The sequence below is a fragment of the Nuphar pumila genome, chromosome 12 (genome assembly GCF_984573655.1).
Source record: "Nuphar pumila chromosome 12, dmNupPumi1.hap1.1, whole genome shotgun sequence".
NCBI lineage: Eukaryota > Viridiplantae > Streptophyta > Magnoliopsida > Nymphaeales > Nymphaeaceae > Nuphar > Nuphar pumila.
Window position 1 is genome coordinate 15,875,301 of NC_143260.1, and position 26,426 is coordinate 15,901,726.

The 26,426-nt window shown below is 35.9% G+C and overlaps 1 protein-coding gene across 1 annotated transcript in view; it reads right to left on the bottom strand.

The window, feature by feature from the left end:
- Positions 1–2,316: 2,316 nt before the first annotated feature.
- The window catches only part of LOC149820117 (uncharacterized), a 46,921-nt gene continuing 22,811 nt past the window's right edge, over positions 2,317–26,426 (bottom strand). The window contains exons 4-8 of the mRNA XM_089983339.1: positions 8,260–8,370; positions 8,076–8,155; positions 5,497–5,533; positions 2,960–3,001; positions 2,317–2,848 (exon numbers count right to left, since the gene is read on the bottom strand). Coding sequence (XP_089839465.1) covers positions 2,769–2,848; positions 2,960–3,001; positions 5,497–5,533; positions 8,076–8,155; positions 8,260–8,370 — 350 coding nt within the window. The 3' untranslated portion in view covers positions 2,317–2,768. The remainder of the gene's footprint in view (positions 2,849–2,959; positions 3,002–5,496; positions 5,534–8,075; positions 8,156–8,259; positions 8,371–26,426) is intronic.

Here is a 26,426-nt window from a genome sequence, read left to right on the forward strand (position 1 = left end):
GTCACATTAGAAGCCTTCAAAAATCATAGTTTTAAGTGTTTTATGTAGATGTGTTTATCATTGCTTATTTATTAAGAATCAAGCTTTGTTCCAAATTGATTTGATGTAAAAATATAAATACTTTATCATAAAATTTTAGTACAATATCAACCATTTACTTTTGTACCTCTTCAAAATACACATCTACACATAAAGATGTTTAATCAAAACTAGCATAAATTCTTTTAAACTATAATTTTTGGAGGGTCCTAATGTGACAACGAAAAAAGGGGGTTGCTCAATCCCCATTCTGTCTGTCTCTCTCAAAGATTATATATATATATATAGTATTTATTGGCTACTAATGATAGAAAACACTCATCTTAAAAAAAATCAATTTTTGTAGATCAATTGTTACAAATATGATATACATGGTTTGTTTAGTGGCAAACTTGTTTTGAATCATGTGATTATGACAAGTAATTAGGTTTTTAAAAAGGGTCCAAAATCAATGGCTCACAATGTGCCAAAATTTTATAACTCAAAATATCACACTTTTACATCAGAAAAACATGATCCAAGGCTTGACCTTAGCAAACAAACCATGTTGAACACATCTATATGATTAGATTGAGTTGATACAACTTGAACCTATGATTTCTAGCTCATTAATTCCTTACCTTCATTAGTATCAAATATGCTCTCTCTCTCTCTCTCTCTCTCTCTCTCTGCCAGCTCTTGAATCATCCAATTATGATGCATAAACAAGATTATTTAAAGCTTTAAAATCAAAAGTTTATATTCTTCATAAATATTCAAGCATCCAAAGATTATATTTTTCATAGAAATGATACAATTCAAGAGTTGATTCCTAGCAAATTCACCATGCCAAACATATCTAAATGGTTGGATTTGCCATAAAAGTGTTGAAAATGCTCAGTTCACGTGATTGGACACACACACACACACACACACATATATAAGCCCATATCATCACCTAAAACACAGCGCAAATATTTTTTTGCACTAAAGGTGATTCAACGATGCTCCAAAGCAGGCACTAAATCATTTTTTGTTTTTGAATTTTTTTTTGACATGGGACGCTCAGCCGCGAATCTGACCTTGTTCAACCCTTCACCCGTTTGATGATACAGGTTTTCATTATATATGATAAAAATAAAGTGCCAGAGTACCTACCCCCACCTAATAGAAGCTTTAGATTTTCAAATTTCTTAAACTTCTTTTATCTAGATATGATCTATAAGTATTATTTAGTAGAAAACAAGTTTTGGATTGTATAATTATAGCATACATGTATGTTTTTTAAGATTTTTAAAAATCAACAACTCACAATATATCAAAATTTCATGACTTAAAAAATCCTATTTTTATGTCCAAAAAACATGATCCAAAGCATAATTCCTATCAAATAAACTATGCTGAGTACATCCCTAAGGTTTAACTGAAAAGATACCACCTACATCCATGATTTCTAGTATGTGGGAGCAGGCACTCTCAAAGCAATATATATATACATATATATATATATACATATATATATATATATATATAGAGAGAGAGAGAGAGAGAGACTACTAATGAAGGTACAAAACTAGTGAGCTAGAAATCACAAGTACAAATTGTTTCATAAGGATCAAGCCTCGGATAATGCTTTTTTGAAGTAAAATGTGATTTTTTTAGTTATAAAATTTTGGCACACCATTGATTTTTAAACCCCTTTAAAAAACTTAATAAATTGCCATAATCACATGATTCAAAACAAGTTTCCAAATAAAATAACCATGTAGATTACATCCGTAACATTTGATCAACAAAAATTAAAAATGTTTGAAAAGAAAAGCAATTTCTACTCATTAGTTATGTACCTTCATTAGTAGCCAATATTAACCCATATATATATATATATAATCTTCAAACTCTCGGGTGGATGTTTTTGCATCGCAGAATCAGCAATGCAAAAAAACAAATCGCACATTTTGGACCTTTTGGCAATGCATCAATGATCACTGCTTAAAAGGTCAAAAACCAGATGTGCGATATGCGGCCGTGCTTCCATTTTGTTTGGTTGTTTCAGCCATTTGAAAATACTCAAGATTATATATATATATATATATATATATATATATATATATATATATATATATATATATATATATATATATAGTCTGGCATAACCTCGAATAGGGCTATCATCAAACCCCCATCGAACAACGGCTGGCCACCCGAATAAAAATACAAGAAATATTGATTACCTCACAATTAAAAAGACCATCGCGTTTCTTAAAATCCATAAAATACACGCATTTCATGGATACATTGTTTAGACACCAGTTACCTTGGCCCAGCCATTCAAATATATAGTAAGAAATATCATGAAAGAATCAGTCGTAGTAGTGATATTTCATTACAGTTTATCATCTCTCTCTCTCAATGTCAAATTGACCTTCAGAACAAGGTTTCCTATTGACATAACAAATTTCATCTCTAGAACAGTCGTCGTAGAATTACTTGGGAATCCTATTGAAGAGCAGTGGCCCAAAAAAGAACCACGCCAGTCTCTTATCATTTCGTGTCATCCAATTCAGGCACTTTTGACAAGGGATGTGTGATCAGACCTTTATTTTCGATCGTTATTTCAATCATCAAAAGTCGGCTGTCCCCAAACAATTATTATCATTACAGAATCCATGGATATGGTACGTACCGCAAAGGCACAGAATGAGTTGTTTCCAAAACTGATCAAATTGATGAATGGCTTCTGAAAATTTTCATCTGTTGCCAAGTCTTTCATTTCTCCTTGACGTCACCTCTGTAGCCCACCTCTTTCCGATATCAGTTTGGAATTTCCCTGAAATGAAAAATATTATTAGCAATCAAGAAAGTGTATAACTATATCCAAATTAACACAGAGAAATAGGAAGTAACAAACCATTCCAATCAGCAAAAAGAACAAAATTACCTGCAGTGGAAAGGAAAAACTCATCCAAGACCTTGCCATGCTCTGCATCAAAATATAACGAAGCAAAACAAAGCATGAGTGGATGAAATCACATTGAAAGTAATAACAGTCGGCATGCATTCAACATCAACCATAACACTATTTTCACAAGAATAAAATTATGTAGTTAATAGTGAAGCCATTTTTAGAGAAAAGAAATTGTGACACTTGACTTCTATCAAGAGATTGTTCTTTCGGTCTTTTCTTACAGCATGTATGACTGGACCTCAAGATCAAGTGCATCAAGTTGGTTGTGCTATAATGAACCTAAAAATAAGCCCTATGAGCTTGTTTGAGTAGTTTCGACACGCAGCTACTACATGCAGTTTTAGATATTCATCCTAACCCTCAAGACTAGGGCTGGCAAAAGAGCCGAGCGAGCCAAGCTTTGGGCTGTTCAGGCTCGGCTCATTAAGGGTACATCCCAACTCGAGCTCAGCTTGTGAGGAAACCAGCTCATTAAGGGTACACCCCAGCTTGAGTTCGGCTCCCGAGCCGAGTTCGAGCTTGTTATGAGGCGATCACGAAATGACTCGTTTTCTTTGAAAATTATTTAAAGTGTTTTTAAAGCTTGATAATATACAAAATATATATAATATATATGAAATACATATAATATATATAATAAATGTACAGAACACATATAATATGTGTATTATATATAACATATAATACATGTATAAATATATATGTAAAACGAGCCAAACCAAGCCGAGTTTGCCATGTTCGTGCTCGTAAATAAGGAGGCGCATAGCTCGGCTAGCCGAGCTCAATTTCTGAGCTGAGCCGGACGGCGAGCTACTCATCTGGTTTCCCAGCCGTACTCAAGATGCAAGTATCTTTTTCTCCACTAATGCAGCATCTTCTTGCTCTTGCCCAGTCCATCAGACTGATAGCAAGTGAACTGGCACACAGCATGACCCTAATATGATCGATGTTCTTTCATTAATATCAGCCTTTAGTTGTGCATGTTGTCAGTATGAAACTAACAGATTTAGGAGAAGAGGATAAACTATTGTCATTAGCATAGTCAAAGAAAGGTCAAGAAATAGTTTATATGCAATTGCTCAAGTATTAGAAAATAACCCGAGCTAACACCACAAGGATGAAATAAATGCATACAAAAACCCAACACCAAGTAACGTGGCATTTTGAATATATCATACTTCTAGAGGTTTTTAAAACAAAAAGAGGGGAAAATATAATGATACTTTCTGAAAAAAATGAATTGTATATTGTGAAAAGGATTGTATAATCTTCCTATACATTTTGCAGTTTTTTTCTTCAATTTGTTTAATGTGAATGAACAAAAATGTGGCCCTCTTCCTAATAGATTAATGGTTAACGCCAAGATAGGAAATCCAAATTATAAAAAATTTCATAGAAGTCACAATTGCTGAATTTGCGCCCTGCAAACCTGTTCCAGTATGCCAATAAATCGCAAATATGGTCCAAGTAATAAACGTGCAGGTTCCTTGAGATCCAAATTCCCAACACCTAACACGTGCATCTTATTTACTTTTGGTTCCAATTCAACAAAATACTCATTCACCCATACATTTGCAGTTGTTTATAGCTGATTCTCCTTTTCATTCGGTTTGATGTCTTTTACCACATTAAAATGTGACATTTTACAACTGTGAACAGTGAACACCAAAACTATGAAGTACATGAAATAAGTAGTAACCCTTTCCATCGACTTCTTTGTTTGCTTTCTACTGCATAAAGTTTGAGAAATAAAACTTTCCCTGAAACAGCAGCATTCAATCAATAACTACAGCAGTACTCACAATATGGAATTGGCCAGAAGGTTAAACTCACAACATAAAGATGCAAAAATTGTTTTATCAAATATTACCTTGAGATATAGAAAAATTGACTAACAAAACTTGTTCATGCAAGAATTTGAAACCCATATATGAGCAGCAAAGTAATGCATTAGTACTTTAGAAAAATGGAAAAACAGACGAAACAAGTATACCACAATATTACAAGAAAGAAACGACAATGAAAAAAACCCTACAATAATGGACAATAGATGTACACTAGTATGGATGGAAAGAAAATAATTGTTTTTTGTATGTTTCCAAGAAAAGAAAAAACAGGTACCTAGAATGGATAAGAGAACAGGGCATAATGGATAAGAGCAGAACAGGGCATACATAATACAGAATAGATGCACCGAATCAGCGAACATTCTTCCAGAAGAGTTCAGGCTTAGAAAGTTTTAACCATCTATTACCCAATGTTTTATATTTCCATATGTTTCAATTTTTCACAGCAATAAACTTTATTTTTTCAAAAAAACTATGCATTACTTTGACTGTCAAAGCTAGAGACATAATGTCCTCAGATAGTTACAATTATAGAGAAATTAGTATAGCATTACTTTGTTTCAGCATTACACCGAAAACTCAAATAAACAGGTAACTAACTGAAGTCAACTAACAAGTCAGTTCTTAAGAACTAAGAATTGTCATAAGAATTCAGAGAAATACCAGCCTCATATTCCAATGCTTGCAGAATCATTTCCACCTGCAAGTAAATAGAATGACTGCCTTGTCAGGTTCAACATTTACAAAACAAAAAAGTCACATACGCATGTGCACACACACTCACACATAGTTTTACTTTGGTATTCTAAAGGGAACTGTACTCTGTAGTAGCCCCATTGATTCTCTAATATTTCCATTGAATGTTTTGAGGATAACTACAGATGCTTTTTAGAGGAAAACATGAATTAGGTTTTGATCCGTATGTAAATTTTTCAAGGAATCTATAAGTCAATGGCCACGATTCACCAAAGTTTCACAGCAAAAAAAAAAAAAATATATATATATATATATATATATATATATATACACCAAAAGAATCAGACACCATAGAATGTTTGTTGCCAAAAAAAGCATGGCAAACACGCTTAAAGATCTGATTTACCAAATAATGCCGGTGAGTCTGCGACCAGTGCTTTCTACTAGAGAAGTCATGCATTTGATACTGTGCACCCATCTGATGCTAAGAGTCATATCAAAGCTCGTGCAGCAAAGAATGGACATGAGACTATTACCTTGAGATTCATGTTTTAATGCAATCAGAAATATTTGTGGATAGAACATAACTGGCAGAAAATAACCAAGCAATAAATTTTTAGGCCCAGTTTGGGTGACGGGCATAACCTGGTTTTTGGCATACCTGGTTTTGCCAAAAAACAGCTTTCTAAAGACTGTTTGGGTGACAAAAACCTGGTTTTCAGGTTTTCGGTCACCAAAAATCTAAAAATAAATAAAAAATAATAATAAAGGAAAAAATGAAACTGGCCCGTTCAATAAAGGTGACACCAAACGGGTCAATTTCTGACTGATGGCCCAGCCAGAACATGGACAGCTAGCCCAAAAACTAAAAAAGATAGCTAAAAAAAGAACTGTGGCTCGCCATTCCTTGGCTGGTGGCTGGCCGGAAAACAACCGGCCATGCCAAAACATTAAAAAAATGTGAAAAAAATATAAACATGGCTGGCCAGCCAGCCATGAAAATGAGGGAAAAAACCAGTTTCTGGCCATTTTTCAGCCAATCACCAGCAGGAAAATGGCTGAACACAACGAGAGTGGGGGAGGGGTTAAGAGAAAAAGGGAAGAAAGTGGTGGAGAACAGGCCCACCCCCAATAAACCAAGTTGGAAAAACAGGAGGGGGGAGGGGTGGGGCTGTTTCGCAAAACTGGGTTAAAGAACCAGTTTTTCCCACAAACCAGGATTACCAAAACCTAGATTGGCAGCATCCAAACAGCCACCAAACCAAGTTTTGTGTCATCCAAACAGTACCTCAGCATCTACAAACTAGCTAAAAGAAACATTTGATTGCCTCCTGTGGTCGAACTTCTGTTATTAGTAATGTAGTGCATATCATAAAATTTGTTCTGCAATTCTGGAAGACTGCTCAAAACACACAAGCATCATACAGTGCATATTTTAGAAACCATTTAAGGTGACACATAATATAAGATGCATTGCTTGCAGGCGAAGAGCATGTGTCAGCCAACGATAATGTTAACAAGGTCTAAGGTGTATGGGTTAGCAACTAATCCCTGTTTGGAAATGCATCAAGGAGAAATTAAAAGGAAACTAAAGAGCCATTTTCATTTCATAGACTATGACACAAACATTTAAAGATTGGGAAAAAAATGGAGAAGACATAATTGCCATCTTTGGCATGAGAACATGTGTATGCATGTGATTATCTAATAGAGAACTTTTTGATGCAGTGCACTTAACTTGCTTGCCTGCTTTACCAGCAATATGTGAGATTGTGCATTATGTTTACAAAATCGGTGTCAAAGTTCACAATTTATTATGAAATGATATTTATAACATAGAACCAGTTTAGCTAATTTATAACTCTATGAAGTAATATGCACAAACTTGTATGTTGGCATAGTTGCAACAAATAAGTAACAAAATACCCTCACGAAAACTTGGAGAAACATATTTCTCAACCACCTCCTTTTGCAGTAAATAAAATATAGCAGTTATAACATGAATAATGTGGGTATCTAGACGGTATTTCACAAAGAAACTAAAAGTATAGCATCCATCATGGTACTAAATAATTTAATTTTTTCAAAAGTTTCCTTGTGAATAGCTCATCTCACAAAGTCATGATGACTAGAAACTAGAACTATAGCACCCATCATGGTACTAAATAGTGTACATTTTTTTCAAAAGTTTCCTTGTGAATAAGCTCATCTCACAAAGTCAAGATGACTAGAAAGCAAAAATGCTGTGAAAATAGGTGACACTTCTCAAATCTAAGTATAATTAAGTGACAACTTAATTGGTGTGCTAAAATGATTTATCACATTCATATAATGTGAGTATAGTTAAGTCAGAACTTAATGAGGGTGCTTAAAACTGATTGATCACATGCATATAATGTGAGTTATGACAAAAAATAAGCTGCAAATACACATTAGCGCACATTGATAACATTCTATTTTGTATCTACAAAAAATGAAGCACTTTAACCAGGAGTTGAAAAAACTCTAAATAAATACAGCAGACTTCAGGTTTCAACAGGACTCACTTTGTCAAAATCTTTTACAAGTTTAGCTTCTATAGAAGAATTGCTCTCATATTCCGTCCAAAGTTCTTTTACCTCATCAGCTGCAGAAAACAGGAGCAAGCATACAACAGTTCAAGAAATGGTAAGAAACTAACTGATGGAAAGCATAGTCTCGTATATAACAAAGTCAGAGAACATAATATACCCCTAGATTGCTCCCCCAGAACTTCACACATGTAAGTTAATGCTTCAAGTTCACGCCTGCTCTTCTCTGCCTTGGGAACACCATCTGATGGTGTGATATCACCAACAATAGCTATTAAGACACAATAACAACAATAACCCATTAACTAGTTTGAATTATCAAAGGATTCTACATGACATCTTTGCCACATATAACATGTGATCCTATTAAAAAAAACTTAACAATTTTCAAGCACTGATTATTCTTGTAGGTGTATGTATTTTTTTTCACATGAAACTATTATCTAAATGGATCGGATGATCAACCACAAATTTAAAATGACTTGTACTAAGAGTGAACAAATGATACAACCATCATGTTTCTTCCCGATCTCCAAAAAAGAAAACAAAAAGACCTATGGTCAAGTGAAAAAGGTGCATCGTAAGTACATCTTTTTAATATAACATCAAAAGATTCAAAACGTTGAATTGCCTAGTACTATTGCACAATGTCATTCCTGGCCTCCTCAAAAACTTTATCTTACATATTACATAAGTTTCAGCATTTCTTTAATATCTAAAAGACCAATACTCTTCAGAAACATAGACCCACATGAAAATTCTTGTTGTCTATCCAATCATTACGTGTCACCTCATGTGTTCTTACAATATAACAGTATAATTCAACCTCTTTATTCAGAACCCATGTGCAAATGTTCTGTTATCTTGGATTCTCTAATCTGGAAAGGGAAATAGAAGGGTGATTGTGTTTATCTTGGGGATTTCTTGATTTCTGTGTTTTTAAAAGAAGAGTTTGATAGCTCTCCATGGCTTATTCAGCTGTATATGGTCCAAGAACGAGCTGTAAGAAGAAATTATTCTGTAGAGAAATTGAATTTATAAGCAATAGATGGGCCTCCATCCCATGATGCATCAAAGAAGACTTTCATGCAATTCTGGAAACTAAGAGAAATGCAACTAATCAAAAAATGGTATTTGAAGTATGGGTATGAAAATTTGGTCTGAACGCCAAGAGGACCAACAAAGCAGAGAGAAAGCAAAAGAAGATGCAACCTAAGCCCCAGAGATTCCTTCAATGGTGAGGCCCTAACTGGGTAAGTTAAAAAGATGACTATATATAATAACATGTAATGCACCGAGTAATGGCATCCCAAAAACCAAAATTACATTGTTGCCACCCATAGGTGGTGCCAAATACAAACAATACAAAATACACATGGTTGGAGCTGAAATGGAAGCAGCACTCTAAGATTAATTGGTTGAAAAAGGGTAACAAATGCACTCATTCTTCTATCATGTAGCTTCTGTCCACCAACATGTTAACAGAATCTCATACTTGTTCATAGATGGGAGGCTAGTAGAAGGGCATGAGATCATAACTGTAGCCACTCATTGCTACAAAAAAAAAGATTTAGTGCAGAATTGGATCATGCGAGCTTTTTAATCAGCAGTGGCTACCATTCAGATGCCTTTCTCAATTGAAAATATAAGGAATAAGATGTGAAATGCGGCCTAACATAAAGCTCATAGTCCAGACAGCTTCAGTCTATGAAATTCTACAAATTAGCACAGTAGGAAAATAAGAATATCATTTAGATAATGAATGAATTTCATCAAAATGAAATGGTGCTATAGATTGAACCTATTTCTAATCCCTAAACAAGATGGCACAGACATACTGAGATTTTGACCAATTTCACCTTTGAATAGCATCTTTAGGATGACTTCCAGGATCTTGGCTAACCATTAGAAGTTCTTTATGATAGACTCTTTCCACAAAATCAGAAAGAAATCACTTTATGGAGGAGAATATGAGAATGTGGAATAATTGTCATGAAAGCCATCCACCCATGAAAAAAGGGCAATGCTCCTAAGGTTTAAGGAGATCTTTCATTCAGTGAACTGGGATGTCCTGCTTTAATCTATGGATAAGATGGGTCTGGAGACAAATGGTCCAATGGATAAAATGCATTCTTTCCTCAGTGTGATTATTGATCTCCATTAATAGTAAATCAGACGAGTATCTTCCAATGTCCAAGGGGATGACTGAAAAAAACCACCCTTCCCTTTACATTTTAATTTGATTGGTGAGGTATTTATCAAGCTGATTAACTTGATTCTGGATTGTGCACTCTTGAAAGCTGTCACATGGGTACTCCATTTTGACTGCCGTGTCATATCCCTTAATATACTAGTTACATTGAAAACTTCATAAAAATGGCCATATCCCCATATGTTCAGCCGTATCCATGTGACATAGATTGAAAGGAGTTTCCCTTCCAAGTATCGAGATACTAATACATATTACTGTAAAAGTATCTCCACCAAGATACTAGGATCAAGACCTTAATATTCTTGATAATAAACCCACCACGAATGCACAATAAGAACACTTGTGCACAAAGGCACAACTCACAAATATGAAATAACTCACAAATGTACAAAGGCATAAAAACAATGGAATCGATTTATTGAGAACTTGGGCTTTGACTCAAAGCCATGAAAAATACAAAGGGGTGAACCCCCTATTTATAAGAACACATGAGGGGCCTTGGAGGGGCTCCACTCATAGACGTTGGAGCCCCTCCAACGGTCACAAATGTGACCGTTGGAGAGGGCCCAACGTCTATGTTAGTGGGCCCCCCAAGGTACTTTTCATAAAGTAAAACAAAAAACAAAAAATAAAAGAAAAAGAAAAACGAAAATAAATTACAATCACATTCATAAATTGAATGTGTGTAAAATGAAGGAAAAGACTATTCTACCCCTACGGCTAAACAAAAACAGAAATATATATTTTATATATATAATAAGTAGATACATATACATATATATTAATATATGTATATGTATTACTTTATATATATAAAATATATATATATATTACATTGAATGATTAGGTATATAATTTAACACCCCCCCTCAAACCTAGGGCAGGATGACCGAGAGTTTGCTAAGAAGAAAGTTGAAACGCGGAGCACACAAGGCTTTAGTGAAGAAGTCCGCCAATTGATATTCGGACGTGATATATGGAAGGTCAATGATTCCTTTAAGGTACGCTTCCCGAACGTAGTGACAATCCATCTCTATGTGCTTGGTCCGCTCATGAAAAGTGTGATTCTTAGCAATATAAATCGCACTTTTGTTGTCACAGCAAAGCTTAATAGGCCCTTCAATAGTGATTCCCATGTCTTCCAACAACTGATGAATCCAAACAATTTCCATGGTAGTAGTTGCCATGGCACGATATTCCGCTTCAGTTGATGATAGAGACACCTTTTGCTGCTTCTTACATCTCCATGAGATTAATGAGTCACCTAAGAATACACAAAAACCAGTGGTGGAGTGACGGTTATTTGGGTCACCTCCCCAATCAGAGTCAATATAAGCAATTAATCTTAACTCAGAAGAAGAAGACAGAAAAACTCCCTTATTAATAGTGTACTTTAGATATCGTACGACACGTAAGATAGCACCCATGTGAACAGAAGTTGGTGCATGCTGAAACTGACTTGATGTATGCACCGCATGAGAGATATCTGGTCTGGTGATACTTAAATACATCAACGATCCTACAAGTTGCCTGTAGGGAGTAGGATCAGAGAGAGGAACACCATCATCAATCTTCATTTTAGCTCCTACTATAGCAGGAGTTTCACAAATTTTATCATCTGTAATACCTGACCTGTCAATAATCTCAGATGCAAGCTTAGTTTGAGACAAAAAATATCCTCTATGAGAATAAGCTACCTCAATACCCAAAAAGTAAGTTAAGAAGCCTAAGTCAGCCATTTCAAACTTATCCTTTAAAATGGATTTTATGCTTTTAATCCCTTTAGAATCGCTCCCAGTTATAAGCATATCGTCCACATAAAGAAGTAGAATAACAATCCCTGCATTAGATTTTCTAACAAACAAAGCAGTATCAGTAAAGCAGGATGAGAAATTATTTTCTAACATAACGGAGTTAAACCTATCATACCAAGCCTTGGGAGCTTGTTTCAAACCATAGAGTGCTTTCCGAAGACGAAGCACTTTTCCTTTAGGATACTCCATTCCAGGAGGAGCATCCATATATACTTCTTCGTTTAGATCTCCGTTTAAAAAAGCATTCTTAACATCCATCTGATAGATGTTCCATTTATTGATTGAAGCAACGGTTATAAGGCATCGGACGGTGACCATCCGAGCAACGGGGGCAAAAGTCTCCTCATAATCAATCCCATATTTTTTACCATATCCTTTTGCAACTAAGCGGGCCTTATATCTCTCAAGAGACCCATCACTCTTAGTTTTGACTTTAAAGACCCATCTACACCCAATTGCTTTCTTGTCTTTAGGAAGGTCTTGAAACTCCCAGTTTTTTGCTTTCTTTAGAGCTTCAAGTTCATTATTCATAGCGACTATCCATTCCGGGCATTTTCGTGCTTCCTCGAAATCCCTAGGTTCTATGTATGAGTGAATGGCGCTTAGACAAGCTCTATATTTTGGTGAAAAGGACTCATATGAGATGAACCTAGAAGGAGGTCTTCTTGGTCTTTCGGTCCTACGAAGGTTTCCTTCACTTGAAGGGGTAGACTCACTATCATATCTTTCGAGAGCACTTCTAAAAGTATTCTTATCTCTATGAGAGTAGGTTATAGGATCTCTATGTTCTTCATTGATATGTTGATCAGAATGAGTTTCATTATTATTCAAGTCATTTTGATTTGTTTCATCATCACTAGTATCATCATCTTCAGTTAATAAATCAAACAGAAAGGAATAGTCTATATTCTCGTCATTGGTTTCAAGTTTTTCGAAACCACTAACATTTTCCAAAAAACTTACATTTCTGGAAACATAAAGTTTATCACTTTTAACATCATAACAGCGAAAACCTTTATGAGTTTCAGAATAACCAAGAAAGGCACAAGGAATGGCCTTAGGAGAGAGTTTGTCATTTTTATCAGTAAGGACAAAACATTTACATCCAAAAACCCTTAACCTGCTATAATCAGGTTCTTTTTCGTATAATTTTTCAAATGGGAAAATTTTGTTCAAGTTTTTAGATGGGAGTCTGTTTATGAGATAGACAGAAGTAAGGGCGGCCTTTGCCCAAAGTTTCTTTGGAATATTTTGCGAAATGAGCAAAGTTCGTGTTGTTTCAATAATATGTCTATGTTTTCGTTCCGCCAACCCATTTTGTTGGGGAGTTTTAGGACAAGACTTTTGATGGAGAATTCCATAGTTTTCAAGATAATTTTTGAATTCATTGGAAAGATATTCGCCACCCGAATCGATTCTAAGAATTTTTAACTTTCCATTGAATTGATTTAAAACCATCATATGAAATGCTTTAAAAGTTGAGAAAACTTCATGTTTATGTTTAAGAAAATATATCCAACTAAACCTAGTGAAATCGTCCACATAGATAACATAGTATGAGAAACCTCCCTTAGAGATCACCGGAGCCGGACCCCATACATCGGAGTGAACAATTTCAAAAGGTCTTGTTGTAAACATAGATCTTTGAGGAAAAGGGAGACTTTTCATTTTTCCAAGAATACATTCATTACAAACAAAATTTTCATTACAAAGATGCTTAATAAAGGGAAAATAAGAGATTTTAACAATGTTGGGATGACCCAATCTCTTATGCCATACATGAATATCTTTGTTTTGAACAACATTACAAAATTGATCCTTGGGAATTTTAAGAAAATCGATATAGTAGAGGTCGCCTCTCCTAGAGCCTTCCCCAATCAACCTCCCGAACTGGCGATCCTGTATCCAACATTTGTTAGAAGAAAACCTTATATCGCAACCATGGTCCGCGAGTTGAGAGACGGAAAGTAAATTTAAGTTTAATTTGGGTATGAGACGAATTTTTGGGATAAAGAAGTATTGTTTTTCAAAGTTGTCCATTCCTTTAATTTCAAGAGGTGTTTCATCCGCCGTTGAGACAAAAGATGGAAGAAAATTTTTAGAATAATCAGTGAGAAAACAAGGACTTGGAGTCATATGAAATGAGGCACCGGAATCAAGAAGCCAATGACTTACCGAGAGAGGATGAGGATGACATAGCGGCTCCAGAAATGCCTCCTTTGAGAATAGGTTGAAGAGCATCCACAATTTGTTGAAGCGAAAGAGACTCATTTGATGACGAAGGTCGTTCTTCTGATTGGGATGCTAAAGCCGCGACAAGAAATTTCTTCCATTTAGGACAAAGGGGTTTGATATGCCCCGGTTCTTTACAAAAATGACAAGTTAATTTGCTATAGTCTCTCTTCCCATATCGATCATTTCCTCCTTGCCCTTGATTCTTGAAATGTGGAGGTTTATAGGTTTTCAAGTTATTTCCGGATCTTGACACGGCATTAACCCCTTCATAATCACTTTAAGAAGGGGTAGCAAGAATACTCAGATTATTTTTACTAATCCCCATACGTGTTTCCTCACCACTTAACTTGGTGATGACATCTTCAATAGAAGGGGATGTGAAAGCGGATAAGAGAGAGGACCGAATTTGCTCAAATTCGGGTCTAAGACCATTTAAGAAATTAAAAAATCGATCTTCCTCTAGTTGCTTGTGTCTTAATTTAATAGCTTCTCCGCTCCATTTTGGTTCGAGCATAGCAAGCTCGTCCCAAATAGATGATAATTCGAAAAAATATTCCCGAATAGACAAATCATTTTGTTGAAGAGTCAAAGCTTTCTTTTGGAGATAATATTTGTGTGATAGGTCCCTTGAAGTATACATTTTTTCAAGGTATAACCACGCATCGGAAGCCCTTTTAAACTTAATGATGTTAGCATTGATCTTGGTTTCCACGGATGAAAAAATCCAAGATAAGATTTTGAAGTTCTTCATTTCCCACTCATCATGCTTTTTTGAATATTCTTCAAGGGCCTTTTGTCTATTTTCACCCTCAAGGATCTTAATATCCCCTTTCTCTATGATAGAAAGTTTGGGTTCGGGTTCCGATATGGAACCTTGAACGTATCCCCAAAGGCCTTTCCCTTTGATATGTGCTTCCATATTGCCGGCCCAAACATGATAGTTCGAACCACTAAGTTTAAACCCAAGAGAGAAGTGGGAATCTTTTTCACCCATTAGAGAGGTAAGATGATAGAAAATAATGTGTACCTTAAGAGTTTTTCCAACTTTTCTTGACAAAAGTTGCTTCTAAAATATCGCCCGAAGAAGATGATATACTTCAAAACTTCACAAGCTTGAGGGCACGATTACCGAGGTACTTCACAAGTGGCGAGATGCTCTATCCTCCTTCAACGAGGCTCTGATACCATGTAAAAGTATCTCCACCAAGATACTAGGATCAAGACCTTAATATTCTTGATAATAAACCCACCACGAATGCACAATAAGAACACTTGTGCACAAAGGCACAACTCACAAATAACTCACAAATGCGCAAAGGCATAAAAACAATGGAATCGATTTATTGAGAACTTGGGCTTTGACTCAAAGCCATGAAAAATACAAAGGGGTGAACCCCCTATTTATAAGAACACATGAGGGGCCTTGGAGGGGCTCCACTCATAGACGTTGGAGCCCCTCCAACGGTCACAAATGTGACCGTTGGAGAGGGCCCAACGTCTATGTTAGTGGCCCCCCAAGGTACTTTTCATAAAGTAAAACAAAAAACAAAAAATAAAAGAAAAAGAAAAACGAAAATAAATTACAATCACATTCATAAATTGAATGTGCGTAAAATGAAGGAAAAGACTATTCTACCCCTACGGCTAAACAAAAACAGAAATATATATTTTATATATATAATAAGTAGATACATATACATATATATTAATATATGTATATGTATTACTTTATATATATAAAATATATATATTACATTGAATGATTAGGTATATAATTTAACAATTACAGCTAAGCCAATCTAAATGGGAAGCAGATCAAGTCATGCTGAACATGAGTGTTTTTGCTCATGCCGACATTGTGGCCGTCTGTTTGCATTTTGGATGAATGCCACGTGGTTTTGTTGACTTTTTAGCTTTTTAAAATGCAAATTGGATGGCCACGATGTCGGCATGAGCAAAAACACTCATGTCCCGCATGACCTGATCTGCTTGTTAAATTATGTAATCAAATCATGTAATGTTATATATATATTTTATATATATAAGGTAATACATATACATATATTAATATATATATGTATATGTATCTACTTATTATATATATAAAATATATATTTCTATTATTTAGCCATAGGGGTAGTTTAGTCTTTTTCTCATTTTTGCGCGTATTCATTTCTTGAATATGTATTGTATTTTTTTCTTTTTCTTTTTCTTTTTCTTTTTCTTTTTCTTTTTCTTTTTCTTTTTCTCTTTTTTCTTTTTTGTACCCTTTGTACTTTGTACCTTGGGGGGGGGCACCACTAGTCGTTGGGCCCCTCCAACGGTCACATTTGTGACCGTTGGAGGGGCTCTAACGACTATGTGGGAGCCCCTCCAAGGGTCTCTCCAAGCCCTATATAAAGGGTTCTCCTCCATTGTATTTTTTAAGGCTTTGGGATTATAGCCCAAGCTTGTGTTAGTGGAACTAATGACTTTTGGGTTCGTATTTGTGCATTTGTGAGTTTGTGTTGTGCATTGCGTGCACAAGTGTTTCAGTGTTCTTGTTGGGCGTTTGTATACGCATTTATTTCCAAGAATATTGTAATATTGTTCGTAGTATCTTGTTGGAGATACTTTCATATGGTACCAGAGCCTTGTTTGAAGAAGGAGGATCATGCATTTATTCTCTTTTGAAGTGCCTCGAAAAACGTACCTTCAATCTATTGGAGTTTGGAGTGGATCATCTTTTTCGGGCAATATTTTAGAAGCCTCTTTTGTCAAGAAAGAGTTGAAAAGCCTTTAAGGTACGTATTGTTTTCCATAATCTCTCCTCTCTAATGGGTGAAAAAGACTCCCATTTCTCTCTTGGGTTTAAACTCAATGAGTCCAACTATTATGTTTGAGTCGGTAACATGGAAGCTCACATCAAAGGAAAAGGGCTTTGGAGCTATGTCCAAGGCTCGATTCCCGAACCGGAACCCAAGATAACTTCAATAGAAGGAGGAGAGATAAAAATTCTTGAAGGAGATGAAAGAACCAAGGCCCTTGAAGAATATACGAAAAAGCATGAAGAATGAAAAATGAGGAATTTTAAAATCCTCTCTTGGATTTTTTCATCTGTAGAAACGAGAATCAATGCAAATATCATAAAGTTCAATAAGGCAAGCATGGGGATATCTTGAGAAGATGTATATCTCTAAGGATTTATCCCATAAATACTATCTCCAAAAGAGGACGCTAACGCTTCAACAAAGAGAAATGTCTATTAAAGAGTATTTTGCCAAGCTCTCTTGTATTTGAGATGAGCTTACTATGCTCGAACCCAAATGGAGTGGTGAAGCCATAGAGCTTCGTCACAAACAATTGGAAGAAGATAGATTTTTTAATTTTTTGAATGGGCTTAAGCCCGAATTCGAACAAATTTGATCTTCTCTTTTATCTGCTTTTTCTTCTCCTCCTCTTGAAGATGTATTAACTAAGTTAAGTGGGGAAGAAACTCGGATGTGTATAAGCAAGAATACCCCAAGTGTATTAGCCACACCTTCAAATAATGAAGATAATGAAGGTGTAAATACCATTTCAAGACCGGGAAATAACTTAAAGACCTACAAGCTTCCTCGTTTCAAAAACCAAAATCTAAGTGGACAAGGAGGAAGGAGGGACTATAGCAAGCTTACTTGCTACTTTTGTAAGGAACCGGAACACATCAAACCCATGTGTCCAAAGTTAAAAAAGCTTCTTGCCATGGCCACTACATCTCAAGAAGGGCCATCATCTTCAAATGAAGCCCTCTCTCTTCAACAAATCGTAGATGCTCTTCAACCCCTTCTAAAAGGGGCTACTTCCGGTGCAGCCATGTCAACCTCCTCTCCCCTCGGTAAGACTTCTTGGCTTTTGGATTCGTGTGCTTCCTTTCATATGACTCCAAGTTTTAATTCTTTTTCCGAGTATACAAAAAATCTCCTTCCATCCTTTGTTTCAACCGCGGATGGAACGTCTCTTGAAGTAAAAGGAATTGGTAACTTTGAAAAACAAGGGTTCTTTATTTCAAAAATTAGATTTATACTCAAATTAAACTTAAATTTACTTTCCGTTTCTCAACTCTCGGATCATGGGTGTGATATAAAATTCTCATCTAACAAATATTAGATACAGGATCGTCAGTCCGAGAGATTGATTGGGGAAGGCTCTAGGAAAGGTGATCTTTACTATGTCGATTCCCTTCAAGTTCCAAAGAATCATTTTTGTAATGTTGACCAAAAAGATATTAATGTATGGCACAAAAGACTTGGACATCCAAATATTGTAAAAGTTTTCCATTTGCCTTTTGTCAGCAAAAGTGATTTCACTTATAATGATTGTATACTTGGGAAAATGAAAAAATTACCTTTCTTTCAAAGATCTATGGTTACAACTAGACCGTTTGAAATTGTCCATTCTGATGTATGGGGTCCGGCACCAGTTTTATCAAAAGGTAAATTTGCTTATTATGTTATTTTTGTTGACGATTATACGAGATATTGTTGGATTTATTTTCTTAAACACAAATATGAAGTTTTTTCAATTTTTAAAACATATCATATAATGATTAAGAATCAGTTTAATGGGAATCTCAAAAATTTTAGAACTGACTCAGGTGGAGAATACCTTTCAAATGATTTCAAAAACTACCTTGAAAAATATGGTATTCTCCACCAAAGATCTTGTCCAAAAACCCCTCAACAAAATGGGTTAACCGAAAGAAAGCATAGACATATAATAGAGACAACCTGAACTTTGTTGGTCTCTCAAAACATCCCAAAAGGTTTTTGGGTTGAAGCTGCTCTTGCATCTATTTATCTGATAAATCGGCTACCCTCTAAAAACTTGAACAATATCTCGCCTTTTGAAAAACTCTATACTAAAGAACCTGACTATAGTCGATTAAGAATATTTGGTTGTAAATGCTTTGTTCTTACTGATAAGAACGATAAGCTCTCACCTAAAGCGATTCCCTGTGCTTTTCTTGGATATTCTGAAACCCATAAGGGGATTCGTTGTTATGATATCAAGAATGATAAGTTGTATGTCTCCAGAAATGTGAGTTTTCTGAAAAATGTTAATGGTTTTGAAAAAGGAGAATCTTGTGAAGATAACATGAATTATTCTTTCCTATTTGAAATGTTAGCTCATGATGATGACAATGAAGATAGTGATGATGGTTTTACTCCTAATGACATCAACGAAAATGAAGATGGTTCCCCTTCTCTTCCCTTGGTACCTCAACATAGTAATGAAGAAGACTTAAGAGAACCTATAACATATATCCATAGAGATAGAAGTAATTTCAGGAGTGTTATTGAAAAATACAGTGAACCTAGTAGTTTTAGTTCAACAAATGATGATCTACGAAGAACTGAGAGAAGTAGAAGAGTACCCTCTAGGTTTGTCTCATTTGATTCTTTTTCACCCAGATATAGGGTTTGTCTTAGCGCTATTCACTCTACTTTGAACCAAAGAATTTTGAGGAAGCTAAAAAATGTATAGAATGACAAGAAGCTATGCAAAATGAACTCACTGCTCTTAGGAAAGCAGAGACATGAGAATTCCAAACTCTACCTATTGGAAAGAAAACCATAGGTTGTCGTTGGGTATTTAAGATTAAGACTAAGAGCGATGGATCTCTGGAGAGATACAAAGCTCGATTAGTTGCTAAAAGGTATAGTCAAGAGTATGGGATTGACTATGAAGAAACTTTTGCGCCCGTTGCTCGAATGGTAACTGTCTGATGTCGCAGCTCTGCTGCTTCTATCAACAAATGAAACATCTATCAAATGGATGTTAAGAATGTTTTTCTAAATGGTGCTTTAAATGAAGAGGTTTACATGGATGTTCCACCTGGAATGGAGACTCCCAAAGGGAAGGTACTTTGCCTTAGGAAAGCCCTTTATGGCTTAAAACAAGGGCCTAAGGCTTAGTATGATAGGTTTAACTCTGTAATGATAGAAAATGGTTTTTCATCTTGCTTTACTGATATTACTTTATTTGTTAAGAAATCTAATGCAGGTATTGTTATTTTACTTCTATATGTGGATGATATGCTTATAACCGGAAGTGATTCTAAAGGGGTTAAAAGCATAAAATCAATTTTAAAGGATAAGTTTGAAATGTCTGACTTGGGTTTTCTAACTTATTTTTTGGGTATTGAAATAGCTTACTCTCATAGAGGGTATTTTTTTTTCTCAAACTAAGCTTGCGTTTGAGATTATTGACAGGTCAGGTATTACTGATGATAAGGTTTATGAAACTTCTACTATAGTAGGAGCTAAAATGAAGATTGATGATGGTGTTCTTCTCTCTGATCCTACTCCCTGCAGACAACTTGTAGGATCGTTGATGTATCTGAGTATTACAAGACCAGATATCTCACATGCAGTTCATACGGCAAGCCAGTTTCAGCATGCACCAACCTTCGTTCACATGAGTGCTATCTTACGAGTCGTAAGATACATAAAGGGCACTCTAAATAAGGGAGTTTTCTTGTCCTCTTCTCTGATTTAAAATTAATTACATATACTAACTCTGATTGGGGAGGTGACCCAAATAACCATCACTCCACCACTAGTTTTTGTGTGTTCTTAGGAGATTCGCTAGTTTCATGGAAATGTAAGAAGCAACAAAATGTGTCTCTATCATCAACTGAAGTAGAATATCGTGCTATGGCGACTACTACTATGGAAATTGTATGGATCCATCAGTTGCTGGAAGATATGGGGATCACAATAGAAGGCCCAACAAGCTATGTTGTGACAACAAAAGTGCGATTTATATTGCTAAGAATCACACTTTCCATGAGCGGACCAAACACATAGAAATGGATTGTCATTATGTTCATGAGGCGTATCTCAAAGGAGTCATTGACCTTCCATATGTCACATCAGAATATCAGTTGGCGGATTTCTTCACTAAAGCTTTGTGTGCTCCGCGCTTCAACTTCCTTCTTAGCAAACTTTCGGTCATCCTGCCCTAAGTTTGAGGGGGTGTTAAATTATGTAATCAAATCATGTAATGTTATATATATATATATATATATTTTATATATATAAGGTAATACATATACATATATTAATATATATATATATCTACTTATTATATATATAAAATATATATTTCTATTATTTAGTCGTAGGGGTAGTTTAGTCTTTTTCTCATTTTTGCGCATATTCATTTCTTGAATATGTATTGTATTTTTTTCCTTTTTATTTTTCTCTTTTTTCTCTTTTTTCTTTTTTCTACCCTTTGTACTTTGGGGGGGGCACCACTAGTCGTTGGGCCCCTCCAACAGTCACATTTGTGACCGTTGGAGGGGCTCTAACGACTATGTGGGAGCCCCTCCAAGGGTCTCTCCAAGCCCTATATAAAGGGCTCTCCTCCATTGTATTTTTTAAGGCTTTGGGATTATAGCCCAAGCTTGTGTTAGTGGAACTTTGACTTTTGGGTTCGTATTTGTGCATTTGTGAGTTTGTGTTGTGCATTGCGTGCACAAGTGTTTCAAGTGTTCTTGTTGGGCGTTTGTGTATGCATTTATTTCCAAGAATATTGTAATATTGTTCGCAGTATCTTGTTGGAGATACTTTCACACTGCTTCCATCTAAATGCAGTGAACATGGTTCCCCTCTAAAACCTTTGCACTTGCCTCGGTTAAAAATCAACAGATACAAATGTGTAATAGTGGCCTTTAATGCTAATGATAATGCCGACAAACTGTAAGTATTTTCAGCTATAATATCAGCAAGCTTCTAATAGAATTTCTGGGGATATCCCACAAATTTTAGAGCTACATGATGTCCACAATTGAAGATGGAGAACATAACTGGAGGTGCTTTATGGTTTGAAGGACAAACATGTGGTGCCCAGGACTCATTTTGCCTGCCTACTAAATTAGAGGTATTAGATATTAGGAGGATCTCAACTATGAATAAGGATTATCACTAAGTGGTAGTGGCTGCTTTTCAAAGAGAATGGCTGGTATCATCAATCAAAACAAGCATCATATCAATGGTAGAGCTTGGATAATGGCAGCTACGATTGATAATTTATTTTCATTGATGAATAAATTTTGTGCTTCTTAGTGTTGTGTATAATTTAATGTCATATGTTAAATTATGTGTTTTTTAGTGTCTCTTAATGTTGAGTTTGACACAATATGGCAACCTGAGAAGACTGTGTCTGAGGAGGGATCTACACCCACATCGTCTACTAATGTTGGAGCACAACAAGAAATGTCAAAGAAGAAAAACTAGGTAATGGGTCATCCTATATACTATGATTATGTAATCAACTTGACACGTGGATAGAGAGGGAGCCATTGAAGATCATCAATCAAAAGTAGAAGATTGGGAGATTAACCATGCTAAGATTCTTGCATGGTTTATACCAAATTTAGAAAAGCAAATGAAGTTTGATTGTTCATGAAAGGCATGTACACTCAAAAAGATCTTGCAAGACAATATTACTTGCAATAAAATACTAGAACAACCAAGCAAGGAGACATGAATGGACGTGACTTTTTTAGTATCTTATCCCCTCTATGGGATGAATTGTAACTTTTTGAGCCTAAGTGGGTAGCCACCGAAGATGTGGAACTTAGGCCGGAACAAATAGAAAGAGAGCAATTTTTTCAATTTTTATATGGATTATGTCTACAGTTTGAACAAGATCTTCTCTCCTTCATAAAACATCTTTACTTTCTTTAGAAAATGTGGTTGCCGAACTATGCCAAGAAAAAACTCGTCTTGGCATGACTAAAAAAAGAGATGAAGTGTTGATTGTGTCTAGGCCCGACAACAATGTAAGAGCATATAAACCTTCCCAATTTAAGAGGCAAAATGGGTCATGAAACAACTATGAAGAATAAAAATGAGTTGTTTGTCATTTTGTAATGAGTCGGGTCATATTAGACCAGTTTGTCTAAAGTGTTGAGATTAAGAGGTTTTAAGTTTAAGTTTTCTTAAACTAGAGGTTATTTGATATTTAGTGTTTAATGAGGGACTTGTGTGTAATTTCTTTCTTTGGCCTCTCTCTATTTAACATAGAGATTAGCCCTAATCTAACTTAACGAGTTTTCTCATTTTTACTGATGTCTCTCTCTCTCTCTCCTTCTCTCTCTCTTCTGTGGTAGTTTTAAGAACTTCTACATGGTATCAGAGCGGTAGATCTCGGGAGCGTGATCGATCTACACCAACAAAAGGCGAAAAAAAAAGGGTTGGAAACAGGTGTGCACATTTATTTTTTTTATAGATCTGATAACAGATCTGGTGTCTAACTAAGGTCACGACACAGATCTGTCATCAGATCTAAAGGACACGATGATTGTGTGTCATCAAGATCGGGATATGACAGTTTTTTAATAGTGCACAGAAGAAACGAAAAAAAAATTGGCTGTTGTGATTTATATGTCTAGGAGCAGCTGTCGTGATTTCTTGTTTTTTTTTGCTGTCGTGATTTATGTGTCTGGGAGCAGCTGTCGTGATTTTTATTTTCTGTGTGCTCATATTATCTTTGATCGTGAATCTGGGTGTCGAGTTCAACATGGTACTGTTCTTCTCAGATCTCATTTGGTCGTTCGATGTCAGAATATGAATATCAGCAGTCGTGATTCCCTGTTGTGTCGTGATTTTTTTTCAGCCGTAACATGTATGCTGTGAAAACAGCATGTTGCCGTGTGGAAAAATATTTTGTTTGTGGGAATCTTTTATCTACTGTCGTGGGATTTATGTGTTGAGTACAACTGCCTGGTCGTAGTATTGGCTGATGCGTGATTGTGAAACACGCTATTTTCTGTGTCACTTGTAGGTTGTCAAGAATTTATTTCTGATGTGGCAAACTGTGTAGTCGTGGACTTGCCTGATGTGTGATTATAAAATACGTTGTTCAAGTGAGTGAATCTGATTTTTTTTTCAGTTGAAATAGCATTAAATATTCAGTATGGGTGAAACTTCGAAATGTGATTCCAAAATTGAACATATTGGGGAGTATAAGGCTTTTGCAAATCCCTTCTCGTATGGTTCTTCTGTAAGGTTGAATGAAACTAACTATGCCAGGCGGTCCAGAACTTTTATGATGTCGGTATCTGGACATCGTAGAAAACATATTTTGTTGGAAGATGAACCCAATGAAAAGGTGGGAAAATACGTTACTTGGGACGAAGATAATGACATAGTTATGTCATGGATCATGAATAGTGTCGAACCCCATATTGCAGATGGTTTAATTTACTATAATACAGCCAAACAGATGTGGGACAATCTTCGAGATACGTACTCACAAGAGACTAATGTGAGTCGTATCCTGCAAGTCGAACAGGAGATATATAATTTGCAGCAGGGAAATCAGACCTTGGCCCAGTACTATGCATCCGTCAAAGCTGCGTTTGAAAGACTCAATGCTCACAGGCCTCTTTGTTGTTTGAAGCAAAAGGATCATCAAGAACAGACTATGGTTGCTCGGTTTCTTACAGATTTATCTTCAGAATTCTCTGTTGCAAAAGTCCAAATGTTGACTGGATCAGATGTACCTACTCTTGTTGATGCATACAATCGTCTGAGTCGACTTGCGATCTCTCTTCCACAATCTCATCCTGTGACCCAGTCATTTGCTCTAGTTGTCTCCTCTGGTTATAGGCGTGAAAATATTCAGAATATCAGAGGACGAGGTCGTGGGCGAGGTATGGGAGGCAGAGGAAAACTTCAATGTACATTCTGTGGAAAATATGGACATTTAGAAGATCGTTGTTGGGATAAGCATGGTCAGCCAACCTCTTCTTCATCAAAGTCATATGCTCCAAAAGCAAATGTTACTACACTAGATGCAACAAATGTACGTGATAATATCTCTACAAGTGACAGTATCACCCTCAGTCGAGCAGAATATGATGAGCTGATAGCTCTTCGCCCTTCGAGTTCCACCCCTCCTGTAGTCGGTGTTGCCTACTCAACAGGGAATCATCTTCATCTGAATGATAGTAAGTGGATTATTGACTCTGGTGCATCCAGACATTTGTGTGGAAATTCGCTTGTCTTTTCAGATCTAAAGGATATTATTGTTCATCGAGGAGTCTCATTAGTCGATGGGACTTCCTCACCAGTTGCTGGTCAGGGAAATATTTCTATATCCTCCACCTTACAGTTGAAAAATGTTCTTCATGTTAAAATGTACTTCATATATATATATATATATATATTACATCAATACCCGATAGGGGTATTTTTGTAATTTCACATAGTTTTAGAAAACAACTATTTTCGAGTTTTGCTCAAATGTATTTTTCTTTTTTATTTTTTATAATTCTTTTTTGTATTTTTTAGAGACCAAAAGGGGCTCCAACCATAGAGTCGTTGGAGCCCCCAACGGTCACAAATGTGACCGTTGGGGGCTCCCAACGACTCCATGGGAGCCCCCTTTTGGGCTCTCCCTTTGAGGCCTTTTGGCCTTCCTTTCTCTCCTCTCCCTCTTGTATAAATAGGGGTGAACCCCTTGTATATTTTCATTCTTGAGAGCTCTCTCTCTTTTCAATAAGAGGCTTTTTATATTGTTGCCTTCTTAAAGGCTTGTGCTTGTATTTGTCCCTTAGTGGACTTGTGATATTGTCTCTTTTATTCATTGTTGTAAGTGCTTATAAGCACTTTTTACATTTTTGCAATATCTCATTACATGGTATCAGAGCCACTCGATTCTTGAAGGAAAGGTGTGGTTCGTGTATTTCATATTTTGTGTATCTCTTCTCACTTCTTAGAAACATCACGGAGGCGAAGATTGACCTATCCTTCAAGCTCAATGGAAAGAATTACATGATGTGGGCATCGACAATGAAAAATAATCTCAAAGGAAAGAAACTTTGGGGTTTTGTCATGGGTACCGTTCTGGAACCTAAGCTTATGCTCACGAAGAACGAAGGAGGTCAAGAAAAGGCTCTTGAAGGAGATGCTCGCCTCAAGGCCATTGAAAACCATAAAAAAGAAGTGGAAGATTGGGAAAGCAATCACGCGAAAATCCTTGCGTGGTTTATGAACAATGTTGAGCTTAAGGTATGTGCTAATATAGCTAAAT